Source organism: Pseudomassariella vexata (assembly GCF_002105095.1).
Source record: "Pseudomassariella vexata strain CBS 129021 chromosome Unknown BCR38scaffold_12, whole genome shotgun sequence".
In the NCBI taxonomy this organism is placed as follows: domain Eukaryota; kingdom Fungi; phylum Ascomycota; class Sordariomycetes; order Amphisphaeriales; family Pseudomassariaceae; genus Pseudomassariella; species Pseudomassariella vexata.
In genome coordinates this window covers 1069937-1089124 of record NW_024467967.1, presented here as the reverse complement: position 1 = coordinate 1089124, position 19188 = coordinate 1069937, and the positions used below count along the sequence as shown (strand labels likewise).

Sequence of the window (19188 nt, the reverse complement as noted above, 5' to 3'; positions counted from 1 at the left end):
TCTCCAACAAACACAAACATGGCCAAACATCCCAAGAATACTGCGGTAACTCGCCACCAGCCCTGAGGGCCAGCCAGAGACGAGCAAGCCAAACCGGCGGCACCCTTAACAAACCCTTCCACAGTACCAACCCTAAACGCCGTAGTGAAGAACAACAAAAGCAAGCCCAAGAACAAGAAACTCCCCACCAGAAAACAGCTCACCTGCATGGTCGAGCAACAAGTTGACACTGCAGAGAGCTAGCTCGACCCCTCCAAGAGCAACTAAGCTAAACTACCTACTCGACACTGCGACGGCGAGGGGCGCAAATAAGAGGTAAACAGCGTGTTTGATAGCATGTACCGCCAATAACAAGGCTAGCACCACAAGAAAGACAACCACAACAATGACAACAAGGAAGCAAAGAAACATAGATCCAAACATGAGCACAAAGTCCATCAAATTCATGGAAGATGACCCGTCACTGATGCACGACCCCTGCGACACTCCACAACGGGTCGACCGCTGGGTTCCGCCGCGGGACGAGCGCGAGCAGCCTGTGCAAACCCCGGAGCACGTGTCGGGGCAGCTATGGAAGGCGTATGCTGCGCTGGACGAGTATGTGTGTACCGTCTGTCTACCAGTAAAGGAAAGTGGGGGTTATTACCGGTTGGGCAATGCAAGCAGCCGAACGAGAGGCTTGAGGAGTTACCTATGCCGATTTGGCTTGCGCATCACGCTTTGAGCGAGTGAGTGTATAGGCAGTCGTTGACAGAGAGCAGGTGCGTGGGCCGCCGTTTGAAGAGGACGGTTTGGATGATAATGTGGGATATTGAGGATGAGCTTAAGAGGTTGCATGGCTTGAAGGAAGCGATGAAACGGGTGGTGCTTTTGCTGTCGTACAATTTGCATTTTGGGGTAAAAGATGTGTGGTGTGTGACTAGCTAATAAAGCGATTAGGCCGGGCTTACTTTTATCGGGAAGCTTATTGACACCGGTGGTTAAACTTTCTCATTTTGAGACTTGTCGATGTCTGGTTTGGTCGGAGTGCAATATACTTCCCATATTAGCATATCTGTCCCACAAGAACCAGATACCACCTCTCCAAGAAATCCAACCATACAAAACACGACTTCATATGCAGGCTACAAATGAATTATCTCATTGGTACCACCGTCATGCTAGCCCTACATGGCCCAGAACTAGTCACTTCTCCACTTTATATATCCATGACAGACATATGCATGACATGCGCTAGAGGTGCTCGAGGGGGTGTACAAGATGCGGGGAAGTAGCACCGGCAAACTGGATACAACGTATAGCTCGAATAAGCATCCGCGTGAGTTATAGTATCATCGCTTGAGCCATCGCCCCTTTGCAGTCGTCCGACTTCCCCCTGTGTCTACGGACCAATAATTGCTGCGTCTGGACAACATTCTCACGCCGAATTTTCCGGCATCACTTCAACATCATGACATCCCTTATCAACTTGCTGCTACTGTGGAGCCTTGTTGCCCGCATAGCTCTACCAGCTCCTACGAGCTTTTCCACAAGAGACTCATGTCTAATCTCATGCACCACCTCCCCAATCCCCCCAAAGCAAGACCCCTGGTACATCACTCCGCCCGAATCTCTCAACACCCCTCCGCCCGGCACCATACTCCGCATCCGCAAAGCGCCAGGGAGCCTCACCTCCATAATATCCAACAGCTCAGCAGCCTACAACATCCTCTACCGCACAACCGACAGCCAGTACCAGCCCACCTGGGCGGTCACCACCCTTTTCGTGCCCAAAAGCACTACATCCGCCCCGGGAAAGACCCTGCTCTCCTATCAGATACCATATGACTCCCTAAACCTAAACGCCAGCCCTAGCTACTCTCTATACGCCAGCCCCGCGCCAAGCGTGGTAAGTCTCGCCCTCGGCCGCGGCTGGCATGTCGTGGTGGGTGACTACGAGGGCCCCAAGGCCTCGTTCACAGCGGGCGTCATGTCTGGCCATGCTGTTCTCGATGGAGTCCGTGCCGCTTTGTCGGCAGAATGTCTCGGCACCTTTGGCTTGAGCTCAAATGCAAAATATTCCATGTTTGGATACTCGGGCGGTGCGCTAGCCGTGGAATGGGCAGCCGAGTTGCAGGGCTTATACGCGCCCGACTTGGAATTCGCGGGGGCCGCACTGGGAGGCTTAACGCCAAATTTGACCAGGGTGCGGGATGCTGTTGAGGGAGGGCCGAATGCGGGATTGTCTCCTTTATCTATCGTTGGCATCACAAGCCAGTATCCCGCCGCGAGGCAATACGTGGTCAGCAGGCTGAAGACGAGCGGGCCGTACAACGCGACGACTTTTCTGGGTGTCGAGAACGGGACTTCGACAGCTGCGACATTCGCGTATCAAAATATCTCTGACTATTTCGTAGGCGGCATGGCAGACTTCAATGTGCCCTTATTAAATGAAGTTGTGTGGAGAGATGGCATTATGGGCTATCACGGAGTTCCAAAGATGCCGCTTTTCGTGTACCAAGCCATTAACGTCCCACACCCACATCCGGGACACCCCCACATGTGGGACACCCAAAAATGCCTCATCAACACCGCTAGCCTCTAACTTCAACCTCTTTTTTCTTTACCAATATCGATTCAATCGTTACGAAATTTTACGTACGTCTTCTTTACACTAATCTGAGTCAATATACCGAAGATGATATTTATCGAGCTCTTCAAGCAATAGCTACCGGTCAAAGCCTCCGAAAAGCAGCATATGAGCATGATGTCCCAAGGTCTACTCTTTCACGACGGATTCAGGGAGCCCAGTCAATAGATATAGCCTTTGCTGACTACCAGAGGATCTTTCCAGCCTAGGAATCCCATCTGGCTGAATGGGTTCGAATCCAGGCTGCCCTAGGCCTCCCACCAACCCATCAACAGCTCAAAGACTTCGCCGAGTGTATCCTACAGATCCACGGAGACACCGAACCACTTGGAAAGAACTGGGTCCAGGCTTTTATCAAGAGGAACCCTTCAGTCAAGGTCCAGAGAAGCAGAGCTATCGATTCCCAGCGTATTAATGGAGCCTCAGCTAATGTGATCAGGCAATGGTTCAAATACCTCGCTATCCCTGAGATCAAAGCTACTAAGGCCTCGAATCGATACAATATGGATGAGACAGGTATTCTAGAAGGTAGAGGATCAAATGGTCTTGTTCTAGGATTATCTGAGACTCGTTCTATACGGAAGAAACAGCCTGGATCTCGAGCTTGGACAATCTCTTATAGAGTGTATCTCTGCGACTGGTACTGCACTACCCCCACTTGTGATATACAAGGGGAAGTCTGTCCAGCAGCAGTGGTTTCCTCTGGACTTGACTCCATACGAAGCCTGGAGGTTTACAGCAACAGAGAATGGGTGGACGTCAGACTTTACGGCTATTGAGTGGCTACAAAATATCTTTATTCCTTTGACTTAACCAGAGGACCCTGAAGAGACTAGGTTACTTATCCTAGATGGGCATAGTAGCCACGAAACGACAGAGTTTATGTACCTCTGCTTCATAAACAAGATACACTTGCTTTTCTTGCCGCCACACACATCCCACGTTCTCCAGCCTCTCGATCAATCAGTCTTTAGACCCCTCAAGGCAGCCTATAAGAAGGAGCTTGGTTACCTTGACCGAAGGGATACTACTACTGTCGTATGGAAGAGAAACTTTCTCCTCTCCTATAGAAAGGCACGTCTAGCAGCATTGACCGCTAAGAACATTATCAGTGGATGGAAATATACTGGTCTCTGGCCTTCGAGCATAGCTAGACCCCTTATGGGCCCCCTGCTCCTTGAGAATACGTCAGCACCAATCAGACAGCCTAGTCAGACTTGCAAAGGGTACTCTGATAGTAAGGGTAGTCAGGACTGGGCGTTAGAGACATCAGCAGTAGCCTGGTCAACGCCTAAGAGGAGAGATGAGCTCCAAGATCAACTCAGCTTATTCAGCAAGCTTGATAGTGATCCAAATACCCAGCGGCTACTCTTTCGGAAAGTTCAAAAGGGCTTTGATGAGAAGGACTACCAATTAGCTGTCGCACAGCGAAAGATTGAGGCAATAGAGGCAGAGCTTGATGCTAGTAGGGCTAGGAAGCGGAGGAAGGTCAAGATGAGCCCAAATTCGAAGTTTACTAATATCAAGGCTATTCGGAAGGCTCAAATCGAGGCTGGTGAAATTGAGGATAGTACAGATGAGTCTAGCGAGTCTGAAAACCCTAGTGACGGTGAAAACTATATTGTAGTCGCATTAGAATAAGTGTAAAAAAGGTTGAAGTTAATGGTTATAATATACAGTGTCATTTTAAGGCGTCCCACATGTGGGGGTGTCCCGGATGTAGGTGTGGGACGTTAATGACGAGTTGAGCCCTGGGGCTGAGACAGATGCGCTTGTGGAGCGGTACTGTGGACTTGGGGCGGGGATTTTTTATCAGAGGAATACTGTGGGTGGTCATAAAGACGAAGGCACAAATGAGAACACGAGAGCTTTAAGTTGGGTTGTCTCTGTTTTAGAGGGGGGAAACACCGTAGATGGATGCACTATTGAGACTATCACCGACCCCCAAGGTGAGGTTTTGTCAGGTTATGGCTATGGGGCCAAATCTTTGCAATCGGCTTGAAACGTCTCAGACATGCCGTATGGTTTGTTTAAGTGACATGCTGGACGGCCTGTGTGATCACGTCATAATAATTTGGCTCTGAGGGTCATATTTGCAGTCTAGTCAACCATATGTTGGTCCCTTCATGGAACCTATACTGCAAGCAGTCCCTCATTCTTCTATTTTCTAACAGGTTCGACATTTTGGAGGTATGTAATTTAGAGAGGGGCTATAATAGCGTGAAAAACAACCCTGGTTAGCTGTGAACATTGCTTCAGCGAAATTCCAGAAATTTGGATGCCTAGAACTGATCGGCTTGGTAGTATTACAATAGCTAGGCACATTGCGAATAAAGTGTGATGTGAAACTCTGCAAAAATACTCCCTGCTGGATTTTTTTCTACAAACGGACCTAGGTACACATATATAACACCTACGACAACCTCCCCCGCCCTCCAGGTGGGAAGGTACGGCCAAGTACAGGGCTACAAAACCCCGCCCCAAAACCAGAAGTAACCATCATAGAAGAAAAAAAAACATCCCTTTTTGGCCTTCATATAAATCTCATCCCCGTTCTGAATATCATAGTAGTTCCTACTTCATAACAATTACTAACTCACTTGCAGAAACATAATTTCGCGCAATTCCGAGAATTAATGGAAATGATTACATATAAAAATTAAGAATTACATCTTCGTTGTGACTGACCTTCGAGTCCTTGGCAGAAATTGCTATCGTGATGCGATGGTAGACAAGCCTTTTCCGTGTTGGCTGTCCTTTCGAAAGCTCTGGCCCAAAAGACTACACTCTCCATTGCAAATAGCCTGTAGCACGGTAACCCATGCTTTGGGTGGTTCGAGTTACACCATGGTTTGGAGGACAATGATTTAGATTGTGCCCCTGCAATTACGGCCTTCGTTTGCATGGTTCCGATAATTTCTCCAGCATAACGATTGATCCTGGAAGAATACTCAGATATACACAACCTCGTAGGACCACCTGTTGTCAAGTTACGAAATAATCTGGGTTTCCCTTTCACTGTCATGTACCACAGTCTTCCACGCGTATCTGGGATCTGTAGACCTGAGACCTCGCGCTGTGATGCATAAGATGCCACTGTGGGAATTTTTTATTTCAAGTTTCTAGGGGCTCTGGTAATCCTATGGGCGAAGTGAACGTAGATCTAACCTAAAAGCGAGCGCACAAGCCATCCATCCCATTGAAAAGGACAAATTAAACAGACACCCAAAGCCAGAAAACAGCCCCCTTGTTCACAGACATGGCTTGATGAAACGTAATCTTATTCAGAAGGCACATCCTCCACCGGGTCAGAGCTCAGCAGTCACAAGAGACCCCACGAAAAGCTCCGAACCAAGCCAACCCACGGCGACAGCACACAGCTAGAGACTCACCAAGGACAATTCTAAGTCAAAAAACCGAAGTGGGAAAGGCTTTCAGCAAAATAGTATCATAATTCATCTAAGTACATAAATACTGAAGCGTGAGCCAAGTTGAGTGTTAAGAAAGAGGGGCAGGCCAAGCGAAAGTCCACCACCAAGCGTCATCATCTACATAGATGTCCCCAGGAATCGGTATTCCGTCTTGTCCTCCAATTACTCGTCGCTATTTGCATCAAACATCATTAGCGTAGTGCTATTTTTTCTTGTAATCACATCCTCCATAAACCTGTACTTAAGATAAATCCGTATGAACGACCAAATGACGGCGTCGAAGGATCCCTGGCAACCAGTCGATACCAAAGTGTGCACCGGAGGACGCTGAAACTTCCAGTTCGTATAATATAATTGGCATGCGTATCCATCTGAATCGAAGCGGCGTTGGTGAATGCGGAGGGTCTCATGGTTGTGTATTCCCGCTCTACTCGTTCCTATCGAGCAAAGCATCCACGAGTGTCTTTGCGTCCAAGTGAAGCCTATCCAAGAACTGGTCCTTCTCCGCCCTCGACTTGAGTTTAACCGCCGCCTCGTTATTCCGTTTGGTGTAAGCGGCGAAGACGATGCCGCGATTCATGACAATATCCGGGGAGGCTTGCAGGCTATTACGAGCCATTGGCACATGATCACTATGGAAGGAGCATGTCCAGCCGCGAGAAAACTCCTCAGGCTTTGCCGTGGGGTTTCCGTACTCTCTCCATTCGTGCGTGTCGAGGGTTCGGAGTTGGACGGTGGTGGGGATTCTGAAGGGCGAGGGCACTTCATTCAGGCCGAATGCGGCCATAAGCCTTCCAGAAAACTCGGAGTTTGGATGCGCAACCATTGTGCCCCCGGAGCGCGTAGGTCGCTGTGATGACCTGGCAGATGGTCGCCGTGAAGGATCCAATAGATTACCTTGTCCACTTGGCCACAGGCTAATGACATACACTAGGTCAAAGTTGTACGTTTTCGCAATTCCCGCCGCCATAATTGCTCCCAGGGCACCTGAAGGAGTAGCAGGTGGCGTTAAAGTCAGAAACCGAGCATCCGTGGGCGTGTCTGGAGGAGTGACGTCTCCGGAGTTCGGATTGATGGCTACCGTTTGCATCGAAGGTGTCGCGACGGCAGCCCCAAGCTTTCGGGGCGGTGGCGGCTTCGGTTTATCTTTTGGTGGCGGGCATGGCGGCGCCCACAAGTTCGGTTTAGGTGTAGCTGGTCGAATCTCAGAAATATCTTCGTCGCTCAGGGCATAGAAATCATCGAACGTAGGTTCTTGCAGAATGTTCTGCTTTGCGATATCCGCGGTCATGACCGATAACGTTAGGATACTTGGCGGCCTCTTCATACGAGATCGTGGGATCTTGTCAATGTTTTTGAGGTCTAGGCGTTCAAGTTTGGGATCATCAAGCCTATTCCCCCAAGTCTCGCGTAGACTCTTTGGCTCTACCACCGTGGCTGACGGATCGCTCCGTGGTGCTAAGTTCGGTGACGGTTTAGGGCTGTAGTGCGAGGAGTACTGGGATGAAGCCGCCAACGTGGTCGTCGACCGTGATCGACCCCGCTTTGTCAACGAATGCTCTTCTTCGCCATCAGATGCGGGCGGTGAGTGGATTTGGATCGGGTTCTTGGTAGGGGTGTACTGCTTGGGGAATAAAGAAAATCTGGGTTCTGGTCTCCCAGCTGAGGAACGACTGTGCGCATTACGAATGCTGCGGGATTTACCATGCCGTATTTCGGGGGTTGAATTGACAGAGCGGATGAGCAAAGGCGAAGGCATCAAAACCACCGAGGCATCTGCTTCATCTGGTGGCCGTGAAGCTGTGGTGTCGGTCATTGAAGGAAGCTCGAGTGGGTTGAACAATAGTGATATATGTTTCGGAGACCAATCCAACAACTTTGTCTCTTTCGCTGCGGGCTCCACGATTCTGGGCAGGTTATCAACTCGAGACTTTTCATGTGGGCATACATCGGCTGAAGAACGCTGGTGCGATTCGTCTTGTCTGAAAAGTGCACACTCGGGAAAGCGAAACGGGGACAGCCGCGGGGTCGATGAACAGTCTTGACGACCTTGTTCTTCGTCCAAGGCGACTGAGGAAAGAGGACTCGAACCATATAATCTAGGTCTCCATTCGCCATCCGTCCGGGTCATGTATGCTGAGGACCGCCTTCGTAGCTGATTCTGCATACCGGAGAGGCTTTGCGACCGTTCCTTCTCTTCAGCGAAAGCGAATAGCGATGTGTTTCTAACGATTGGGTCTCGGACTTCCATGCTCATGGAGGTCGGCCGCATGAATGATGGCGAGGGAAATACATGGGCTTCGATAGCCGGTGGAAATGAGCTTGTCGGACTGACGACCGATACCTTCTTCCGAGCGGCACCCTGCCCTGTCTTCTCTCTTCTCCTCGACACACTGAAGAACTTTTCCAGCTTATCAAAGCCGTTGGCCATTGTGACCCAGGGAATAGTCGCTCCCCGATTATCCTGCAGGTCCTGTCAATTATGAGATGGTTGGCAAAGGTCTTGGATGGCACCGTGAGGGTGGCTTACCTAGAGAACGATCGAACGTGTACAATGGGGAATGTGAAGGTGTACAATGTTTCGGATTGTTTGGTACAGTTGCTTTGGTATCGAGACAGCTCTTTTGTAGAGTCGGGAGGAAATTTTATGTCTTTAGAAGGTTAAACGACAAGACGCCAAATTTTGAGAGGTTGAAAAGTGAGTGATGGGTTCGTGACTTCCTATTGTGCTGGGAGAGGTGAATTGCGTCGTGCCCGGTCCAAGTTCGGAGTGAAGTATCACAGGTTGTAGACATATGCAGTACAATAATTTCGAGGGAGCCACAGCCGTGGATCACCACCTTTGGTACTCAATAGCACAACAGGTTCAAGGTGCACCGGCCCCTTCAGAACATGTTTGGTTGAACAATGAGCACAAACTAAGTGCCGTGTCTCTGCCAAGTCTCAGTGCTCTACAGCCGTGACATATATATGAGCAGTGAAAGAAAAGGATGGCATCTCAAGACATAGCCTGGGGCGGGCCACAAGGATACTGATATAGGGAGCAAGATCTTGCCGTTGGACTTTGGTGGCGTCTGGGGCCGTGGTGCCCGAGGAGTTTCCGCTTTAATATTAATGGATGTATGTATTGTGCAAACCGTTCAAGGTGATGTGTATGTGTGTGACGGATGGCTGCAAGATGCAGGTGGCTAACATGCAAGCAGGACGGGAGACTTGGGCATGGGACTCATAATAAAGCAAGAGCGATTCCAACACTGGGTTGGGATCATGAACACTGGAATTTCAGTTCCAACGTTCGCGATGAAAGCCCAAAGATAGAAAAGTCGAAAGGCCGTGCCATTGGTTCAAAAGCATCTTGACCTGTCAATTGGGAATGTGCCCGTGCTAGCGTGGCTGCCAACATGGCCTAAAGTTAAATCATAAGACGAATGGAAACATTGGCGTGAACATTCGAGTGGGGATGGCACATCACAACTGGTCTAATTTCAAAGAAGGAATGTCTGTAGACGGAAGCCTAGCAATAAAGCCTGTCCTGGGTCATTGACGATAGCATCTGCCAATCTAGCCAAAGGGGGAACTTTGAGGTGCAACGCATCCGGGCCCCACCATACATTCGCAATGTTGGGGGGAGGGAGGGCAGCGGCGGTCACTGGTAAAGTCGTGACCAACAAGACCCCATTCACTTACCAACACATATGGGAAGAAACGGTTCTAGACAATGAACACTCCATGAGCAGGGTTCGCCGCCTTGTCACGCCGCTAGAAGCGCATCATGAGCGTTGTGGTGGTGATGTTAAGCCACTTGCGGCACAAAAGCAATGGTGGTTTTCAGAATCGTTCCTTTTGTCAAAGGGCTGGTTCTTGCTACGTCACATCCTAAAGCGCCACGAGTATTATCTCGGCAGGTTTTCGATGTTGTCCTTTGTGTGTTCTGGACTGGGCCAGACGGCAGCTGGAAACGACGGGTAGCATTGAAGGATGTGAGCGCCTCCTGAACTTATTGAATGCTCACAATGGAGTTTCAGGTGGACCCTGGATTCCTCAGCTCGGGGCGCAATCAAGCAGGTGCCTGGGTGCCTGGAGAGGTCAGTTGGATGAGGCAGACAGAATCATTCTTGGAACAGGTTGTCGGAAAAGAATATGACGTTCAATATGGCCAACCTCACATTCCAATGCTGCAGCTTGCACCTGGACCCGCATCTGCAGCCGCCGCCGAACCGCTTCCACAGCGACTTAGCCTAAGCGGGTTTAGGGCCAGTTTTCCACGTTATGGCTAGCGGGGATGAGCTTTGGGGCCTGAGCTGTCAGAAAGTGTCACGAATTCTTGAACTGTACATCTAACCACACCTTCGAACCCCCGTGACCGTTTCTCCTTCCACAAGGATGAACAATATCATGAAGGGCCTTTTCCGATCTGGAGGTGGGGTTTACTGTCTAAAACATCAGGTTCGGACCCCGCTCCTCGTACGCTCCGATGTATGCAAGGCTCTCGCTCATGTTCTAGAGTTGGGTTTCTGTTTCGTATCACCAGCCCAGTGGTCGCCGAGATGTTAAGCTCATATATCATATATGCATCCCACTGGCACGAATTGCACTTGGCATCTTCCATTTGCCACCGTGCTCTCAACCCGCAGTTTCTGCTTCCGGCGTGCGTTAAACCACATGACCGAGAAAGGCAAACCAGTACTTGAGTCGGAGCTGTTGGTACGGGAACCTGCTTAATATATATGCATGGTTCTCAGTTGTGAACTGGTCATCGGATGCAAAGCTGTCACATCGTCCTGGCAAATCGATTTCTGTTCACCTCGATGATCGACGAGCCGGCCCGAGGAGGCGTGCATTCTGCTTGGGGTACCCGGTGCTTGTGTTCCGACTGGCTGGTTCCATCTTTGGCCGACATGAAGGCCTCTCAGTGTTGACCCGAGTTTTCGATCATCGACAACTAGGACCAATCGCAATTGATGCGGCTCAATATGATCTCTCACCGGGTCGGACGCTTCCGTTGGCAGGGACTCGTCCTATGGACTTCCGAGCAATCTGATGGCCTGCAGATGCCACTCCAATGTGCGTCTGGTGAATTATACTGGTCGATAATCAAGTCCGACCGTCCATCCACCTGAAGGCCACACGATACGAAGAATCAATAACGAAGAATCAATAACGAAGAATCAATAACGAAGAATCAATAACGAAGAATCAATAACGAAGAATCAATGACGAAGACTCAATATACCGAACAGACGTACCATATGAGCCCACTGGAAGCTCGTCGGCGACAGACACCGTAAGCCACATCATGTAAATCATGTTAACCACGGCCGTCTCCGTAAGTATGCTCAAACTCAGCGCAGCCTTTCCCGTACTCAGCTTCAGACTTCTTTGGCTGCTGCGCTAGCGTTGGCGAGTTGCAAAGCCAATGTGCTTAGATTGCCACTTTCGTGTCTGCGGTCGATTATGCCATATCATGGAATGCACAAATCAGGCGGATATGACATGAGATCCCTCCGAGCTAAAGATAGTAGACGGTCCGCGTGATTTCAGACGTCGGTACCAGCCTGAGCTGTACTTCTCTCAATATCAAACACGATCCTTTCGATTCAACGTGTCCATCACGTCTGGAACTGCGCGGATATGGCTCATGCTTGCAACATAACACCTAACCTAGCGAGGCTGAGGAATGTGTCATTATTGACGAGGTTAGCCTGTCAAACGCCCCCATCGGACATGTCATCTGCCTGGAAAAAGCCCCCAAGTCATCATTATCACCTCTGACGATCCTGTCATCATCCAGGTGAAATATAAAATGATGCCATATGTTACCTCAAAGCGTAGAATCCAAAATTACCTATCAATTTCGTCAAATTCCACACACTGCCTCCTTTAAAAAGCAACTACAGCACCAATGCCGTTGACGTAACTTACAAGTCATGCTAACTTCATCTTAATCTCAAGCCTCTAAGTCACCCAACCCAGAATAAAATCCCGTAACTCAGCAGGGTAGGAAGGCATATCTTATCCCCATCGGCACCGTGCCGATATTTGAACCAATGGATCTCGGACAGAAGCGAGAAGAAAAGACAAGGAGGCAGAACAATTGGATACTGCCCCCTCCCCTTCTTTCCGGTCGTCCGGGGCGGGAAGGGAAGGATGAACCCCCAAATTCAAAATTTCTTCAGCGGATGTTGGCTGTAAATAAATGCAGGGGTCCCGGTTCTTGCTTGTGCATGCATTGCATACCCGCCGCTGCGGGTTGGTTGGGTGATGAAGTCGACGGAAACAAAGGCTCAACCGATGCATCGATGCGGCTACCCGATGTCACACCTAACACCCGCCATGCCTGATCTCGTAACCTGGACCTGCGTGCATGCGTGGGTCATGAGTTGTGTGTCTGAATATCTGCCCTCCTATCCTGTCTGGATTACATTGCATTGACATCTGTCTCGCTCGCATAATCTACCTGCTGCGAGGTCGTATAGCCCAGTTTGCAGAACAACTAACTTAAGTACGTAGGCTATGCTCAAGAACGCATGCTCGTTACATCCAAGCTGTAACACATCAAATGACGTTGATATTCTCAGGCTAAACTGGACTCGAGGTCAAGCCGAGTCGAGTCTCCTGTAAATGTTACTCATTCATCTCTGAACCACCCCTAACTTCATCTCACACAAACTACCCAAGCCAATAACATTGCGCCCGCTCCGAAATAAGCAGCTTTCACAGAGCTCACCGTGAGAAACCATGTGAGATCTCGGTGGAATACAGCAGGAAGCGTAGTAGGACACAACAGCACACAAACACGGCAGTCGAAGGCAGGCAGACAAAAGTCCAGGCACTACGCAAGCACCACATGAGCTGCGAGATGGCCTGATGAATATCGTGCAACTTTTGCTATGATGCAAATGCAGATTGCGTCCTTGTTTGTTATACCTACGGGTTAGGTTGCTCACCGCATCTTGACGCGCGCACAAGAAGCAACAGCTGCAGTATGCTTATTTCTGCAAAGTTTTGATCGCGACGCGTATAAAAATGTGTGAACCAAGAGCCTCGAGACCAACAGCGATTGTGGCCAAGAGAGACATGAAGAAGGAGAGTGGGGTTGAGTTAAGTTACGATTAGAGAGGGGCTGAAGCTGTGTCTCTGAATGCCGTAGCTTTTCGATTGGGGACGTAGTTGGATTGACAGTAGACAGCAAGTTTTGGCGAGGTGGCTGTCGTGTAACTTCATCACCACTAGAGAGGTAGGCACACCGATAATGCTCGTGTAGTCCACGGGCATTGGGCAGCTGTAATGTGTACCATGCGGTTCTGCAAATCACACCTCGGTTCATCATCGTATATACTCATGGCCTGCACTCCTATTGTAGTCAAGTGTCATAGTTTGGCCGTACGTAGAAGCGCAGATAGCGTCCTAGCACAACCCACCTAGCAGAGGATTATGGCATACTCTCTATGCAGATAATGGCCAATATCTCTTCGTCTGACCACCACTGCCTTCTATTGCCCCATTTCCAGTTTGTTTACCTCAAACCGATTCTCACAACTTAGCATCGACCTCCTCATCCCCAAACATATGTATAAAAGCCCCATGAACCTCCTCGGTCAAATCACTAGCCTGCAAACTCCTCCCCTTCTTCTCAAATGCCCTCCTTGAGCACTCCCTCGTAATTGCCGCGCCTCCAAATGCCGCGAGCCCAATCGTCTCACTTTCATCTAGCTGCCCCCCATGATCCCATAGCTCCTCAAGATATGCATTACGCCACCCCAAAAACGTGGCAATACTACCCGTCAACGTGTCCCCCTGACCGCCACTGCGCTTCAGTCCCCCCCTATTCTCCACGACTAGCGTCGTGTCCCCGTTGGAAATGTAGTCCTTACCACCCTTCTGCACAATCGTCACACCGCCCAGGGCCTTAGACAGGGCCTCGACCTGCGCCGTCTCGGAACGGTCGCCTTTTTCGGACTCGTGGTTTTTTATCCCCTTCCACAGCCGGCCGAACTCGACCACATTCGGCGTGAGCACCACCTCGCGCCAGCCCATGACGAGCTCGGGGCTTTTGAGCACGATGGCTAGGGCGTCTGCGTCGAGAACGACAGGCATTTTGCGCTCGCGGGCTGCTACGAGTACTTTCGCGCACGTTTCTTGCATCAGCGGGTCGCGGCCCAGGCCGGGACCGATGACAAGCGCGTGGAGACGAGGCAGCATCTCGATGATACGCTTGGATATCTCAGCTGAGTCGGTGTCGGCGGACGAGGGGGCGTTTCCGGACGTGGGAGGGATTGGGCGCTCGGGGGATTGGCGCATGAGCGGGTGCACCATCAGATTCGGTGAGTAGGTCTTGATCACGGCGGCGGCGGCGGGTGTGCAGATTACATGGGACTGTCGATAAATCTCATGTTAGTTGCGACCGTGAGGCTTGAGGTAGAGATGAGAGATGTAAGCCATGGAGGGTAGGTGGAATCGCACCATATCGCAGCCCAGTCTCGCGCTGGCCATGGCTGAGAAATAGGGAGCTCCTGTGTAGTCCACACTGCCGCCAATGACGGCTATGCGGCCCATTTGACCTGTGTGGCCAGTTTAATCAGCATCGTGAGTCTGTTCGCCTTCGTAGTTAAAGCGCATCGGGCAGTTTCACACCTTTGTGAAACTTCTCCAGCATAGGCGGCACCATCTGGCGCACCTTGCCAAGAACATCTCGCATAGCAGGCGACATTTCGGGGCCCTCGGAGCTCATCTTTGACCAGTGGAAATACTGTGTCTCTCGCTGTTGCCGTCGGTTACGTCCTTTTCCTTGATGTGGTAGATGTAGAGAAACGCGAAACGGCAGGACGTAGCGGCGGGGTAGCTTGTAGGTCTGTCGGTGGGGGGAGAGGGGGAGTCTTTGTGTGAGTTGCGTATCAGTCAGAACCAAAGAGATTTAGAAGGTTGAACAATCATAGATCAGCAAGCTGTCTTTTAATTGTTTTGTACGATACGAAGAAATTGTCTTTGAACCACAGGTTACGTTGCGATGACATCACAAGCTTCGAAGCTTCTTATCAATCATTGAGCACCTAAACCATGCAGCACTAAAGCTCAACCCACTTGGGCATCACTGATTGTGGGGTACTTACAAAATTCCACTATACAAATCATATTGTCATATCATGCGGGCGGGATTAACGATTAATGAACAAAAGGAATCGAGTGCTCTTGAGTTTTTGGCTCTATTTTACAAGGGCTGAGTTGGAGAATCTCTCCAGTTCAGCCCATATCCACACGTCCTAGCACCCGAAGAAACACGTCTCGCCTCTAGAAGAAACAAGTCCCGCGAACCGCTGCATCCCTAAGGTATAGACAGATCATCCCCTGTCATTTAACTGATCTTTATCTAGCCGTTTAAGAGGTGAAGCTCTTGGTGAAGTTGGTGACAACATCCTTCAATCTTGCCTCAAGCTCCTTGCTGAGCGCACCCTCCTTGTCGATGGTGGCGATCAGGTCCGACTCGTTGGTCTTCAGGTGAGCGAGGAAGTCCGACTCCCACTGCAGAATCTTGGCAACGGGGACGGTGTCAAGGAAACCGTTGACACCAGCGTAGATGAGGGGAACCATCTCGTTAACGGCCATGGGTGAGTACTGCTTCTGCTTGAGGAGCTCGGTCAACTGTAGAATATTGATTAGCATAATCACCACAATACATGCATTTTTTGGACTACTTACGCGTTCACCACGGGACAGAGTCTGCTTGGTGGCGGCATCAAGATCAGAACCAAACTGGGCGAAAGCGGCGACCTCACGGTACTGAGCCAAGAAGAGCTTGAGCGAACCGGCGACTTGCTTCATGGCCTTGAGCTGGGCAGCGGAACCGACACGAGACACGGACAGACCGACGTTGATGGCGGGTCGGATACCCTTGTAGAAGAGCTCGGCCTCCAAGAAGATCTGGCCATCAGTGATGGAAATAACGTTGGTAGGAATGTAGGCAGACACATCACCACCTTGGGTCTCGATGACGGGCAGGGCAGTCATGGAACCGCCGCCGTGCTTGTCACTCATCTTGGCAGCACGCTCCAGAAGACGCGAGTGAAGGTAGAAGACATCACCGGGGTAAGCCTCACGGCCAGGGGGACGACGGAGCAGCAGAGACATTTGACGGTAGGCGACGGCCTGCTTGGACAGATCGTCGTAGATGACCAGAGAGTGCTTGCCGTTGTCACGGAACCACTCGCCAATGGAGGCACCGGTAAAGGGGGCAATGTACTGGAGAGGCGCAGCCTCGGAGGCAGTAGCAGCGACGATGATAGAGTATTTCATGGCGTCGTTCTCCTCGAGGGTCTTGACGAGTTGAGCGACGGTAGATCGCTTCTGACCAACGGCAACGTAGACACAGTAAAGCTTCTTGGTCTCGTCGTTGGAGCTGTTCCACCGCTTCTGGTTGAGCATCGCATCCAAGGCAACGGCAGTCTTTCCGGTCTGACGATCACCAATGATCAACTCACGCTGACCACGACCGATGGGAACCATGGCGTCAACGGACTTGAGACCAGTCTGTACGGGCTGGTTGACGGATCGGCGAGGCAGAATACCGGGGGCCTTGAGCTGGGCACGGCGCTTCTCCTTGGTGTTGAGAGGACCCTTGCCGTCAATGGGGTTACCCAGAGCGTCGACGACACGGCCGAGCAGTTCGGGACCGACGGGCACATCGACCTAGATGACCATTAGTCACTGGAAGCAGCCATCGAGGGGCCGATTACGGTACTTACAATTTCTCCGGTACGCTTGACGGTTTCGCCCTCCTTGACCAGACGGTCAGAACCGAAGAGCACCACACCGACTTGTCCAGCCTCCAAGTTCATGCACATTCCCTTCACACCGGAAGCAAATCTGCGAAGTGTTAGTTGAGCTTCGCAGCCCATGTAGGTGTGGGTTGTACGTACTCGACCAGCTCCTCAGCCTGGACATTGGCCATACCGTGCACACGGGCGATACCATCTCTGTAGAACTCCAAGTCAGCCAATCATATCTTACTGTTAATCCCTCAAACGTCAACTACGATGGCGAGAACGACAATAATCGTGATGATGGGGTCGGAATGTTGGAGTAGGTGATGTAATGGATGATGATGGGCGATATTTTGCCATCGTGAAAATCCCGACGCCGGGCTCCACCTATGTTCGGTCAACACACGTACCCGACAGAGAGGACACGGCCAGTCTCGGCAAGGTTGGACTCCTCAGATACACCGCGGATTCGCTGCTCGAGAATGGAGGACACCTCGGTTGGCGATGCCTTCGCCTCGGCGTAGTTTCGAGACTGAATGTGGAAGGCTGCGGGTGCGGCATTTCGTGCCTTTTTGAAAACAAGTTAGCCGAAGGCCCGAGAGACAGCGTTGCGCTGGCCAAAGACGACAAGCTCTTAACAGAGCTCCCATAGCTCCAAAACCGATCCTAAAACAGTCCAAAAAGCTCAATTGAGGTGGAGATATGGTCACTCGATGCAGCAAGGGCGGTCGCATGACGTTTTCGATGGAATTGAGATCTATTCGGGCGAGAGGAGTCGACTTACCGCAACCACTCTGCCCGACGCAGAGATGGCGCCCACGGCGCGCGAGGACTGGCGGAGGGCGTTTCGGAACATATTAGAGAGGTGTGTCTGTTCCTCGGGAGAAAAGGAGGACCAATTGCAATTGTCTTGCAATTGATGGGAGGGGAGATTTGGGGGTGATAGTCTTAAGACTGGAGGTTTGCAAAGGAACTTTTTTCGGATGAGGTGCAGAGTACTGAAGCACGAAGGGGAGATTGGGAAAGCGGATGGCCTGTGCTTTCGAGCTAATCCCGTTGAGTGGCAGTCAAGTGGGCAACGACGAAAACTGCTCGCCGTTTCTCTTTCTCTCGGACATTGTACAAAGGAACTTCAAAATCTAAACAGCTTCATCAAAAAGGCAAGAATGATTGAATATATTCTAACATTGACCTCTCTTCACACCTAGAAACACCAGAAATTCAAAACTCTCTTGATCACTCCCAGGCAAGTGCTGTTGGGACTGTTCATCCAGCCCTAGGTTGATACTGGCAAGGTCATTTTGTTGCGTGTGCACCCCTCTTTGGACGGGCTAGGCTGCATGAGCAAGTATCGCTGAACTAATGTCAACACATCTGCGTGATGCACCAGATCTTGATTTATATGTTCTATATTTCTCCCTTAACTCAGAGGCGAGTGAAGCTCAATAGCAAACACCATCTCAAAGTGTCAACTACTGCAGATGTTCATTATGAAGGCTTCAACGTGTATTACATGTTCCGACACGGTACCATGTAGTCAACAGCGTTGTTACCATCAAGCTCCTACTTCTTGTTCTTCACGCTTAATCATCTCTATCAACTTCCTCTGGCCCATTCGATTATCTCAGCGCATGAGAGATTTTCTATACCTACAGCAATTTCCTCATTCAATTGGCTTTTGCCATTCGTGGTGGCCCAGGTTTGATTTTCAGCATCAAGGAAAGTTTGGGGGAGACTCGTCCATCTTCTCCATGATTGAGACCGGTGATTGAGGGAAATATATTTTCAGGAAACCGCACTCGTCGACCAATATTATACATAACTCAAGATCCGCCGTGTCGATGGATTTGTCTTACTTTGAAGATGAATGCCAACCCTAATTGAAGCATGGTCGGACGGACTCCGGTTACGGAACACTTTCCGCATCCTCATGGGCAAGCAATCTGGCGACCAAATGCCAAGACAGAAGCAGCAGATCCCCAGTCGAAATTTCTCTCAAATGTACTGATGTATGGACTGGACTCTGTCGATGCATAATGTGTCAAAGGGAATTTTCTATCGATGCTGGCGACCCTCCTATTCGTAACTTCACCTTCGAAACGTCTTGAAAACTTGTCTGAAGATAGCGACACATAACCTAGGTTCCAGTGGCTCCACATCAAATCCGGGTCCTGACCCGTCACATGAGCTGCATCAAGTCAAAAAGCACATCCTACATGCTAGGATCACAGGTGTGGCACCAGCCTGTGTCAAAATCTCAGATGAGCCAAATTTATGACCGGGTCGCCGCTCGATTAGCTTACAAGTCCCAGTCAGGACCCTGCTGGCTTTGACGAAGAAGTTCGAGTTCATTGAGATCTGGCACGACTAT

General features: G+C 50.4%; 4 protein-coding genes across 4 annotated transcripts; 1 reads left to right on the top strand and 3 right to left on the bottom strand.

The window, feature by feature from the left end:
- Window positions 1-1336: 1336 nt before the first annotated feature.
- Window positions 1337-2584, top strand: BCR38DRAFT_526737 (secretory lipase-domain-containing protein; the record flags this gene model as incomplete). Its single annotated transcript, XM_040865368.1, has 1 exon — window positions 1337-2584. Exon 1 carries the CDS (start codon window positions 1451-1453, stop codon window positions 2582-2584), a length of 1134 nt encoding a protein of 377 aa, XP_040712649.1. The 5' UTR covers window positions 1337-1450.
- Window positions 2585-6085: 3501 nt separating this feature from the next.
- Window positions 6086-8491, bottom strand: BCR38DRAFT_477047 (uncharacterized protein; the record flags this gene model as incomplete). The annotated part of the gene is made up of 1 exon (XM_040863061.1): window positions 6086-8491. One exon carries the CDS (start codon window positions 8489-8491, stop codon window positions 6488-6490), a length of 2004 nt encoding a protein of 667 aa, XP_040712648.1. The 3' UTR covers window positions 6086-6487.
- A 5102-nt stretch (window positions 8492-13593) lies between these two features.
- BCR38DRAFT_488393 (H-hydrate dehydratase) lies at window positions 13594-14791 on the bottom strand (the record flags this gene model as incomplete). Its single annotated transcript, XM_040864266.1, has 3 exons — window positions 13594-14436; window positions 14524-14621; window positions 14695-14791. 3 exons carry the CDS (start codon window positions 14789-14791, stop codon window positions 13594-13596), a joined length of 1038 nt encoding a protein of 345 aa, XP_040712647.1.
- A 644-nt stretch (window positions 14792-15435) lies between these two features.
- Window positions 15436-17673, bottom strand: BCR38DRAFT_460130 (putative ATP synthase subunit alpha, mitochondrial; the record flags this gene model as incomplete). The annotated part of the gene is made up of 6 exons (XM_040862376.1): window positions 15436-15699; window positions 15757-16743; window positions 16800-16920; window positions 16974-17030; window positions 17228-17385; window positions 17602-17673. The coding sequence occupies 6 exons, from the start codon at window positions 17671-17673 to the stop codon at window positions 15436-15438; spliced, it is 1659 nt and encodes a 552-aa protein (XP_040712646.1).
- Between the last annotated feature and the right edge of the window lie 1515 nt (window positions 17674-19188).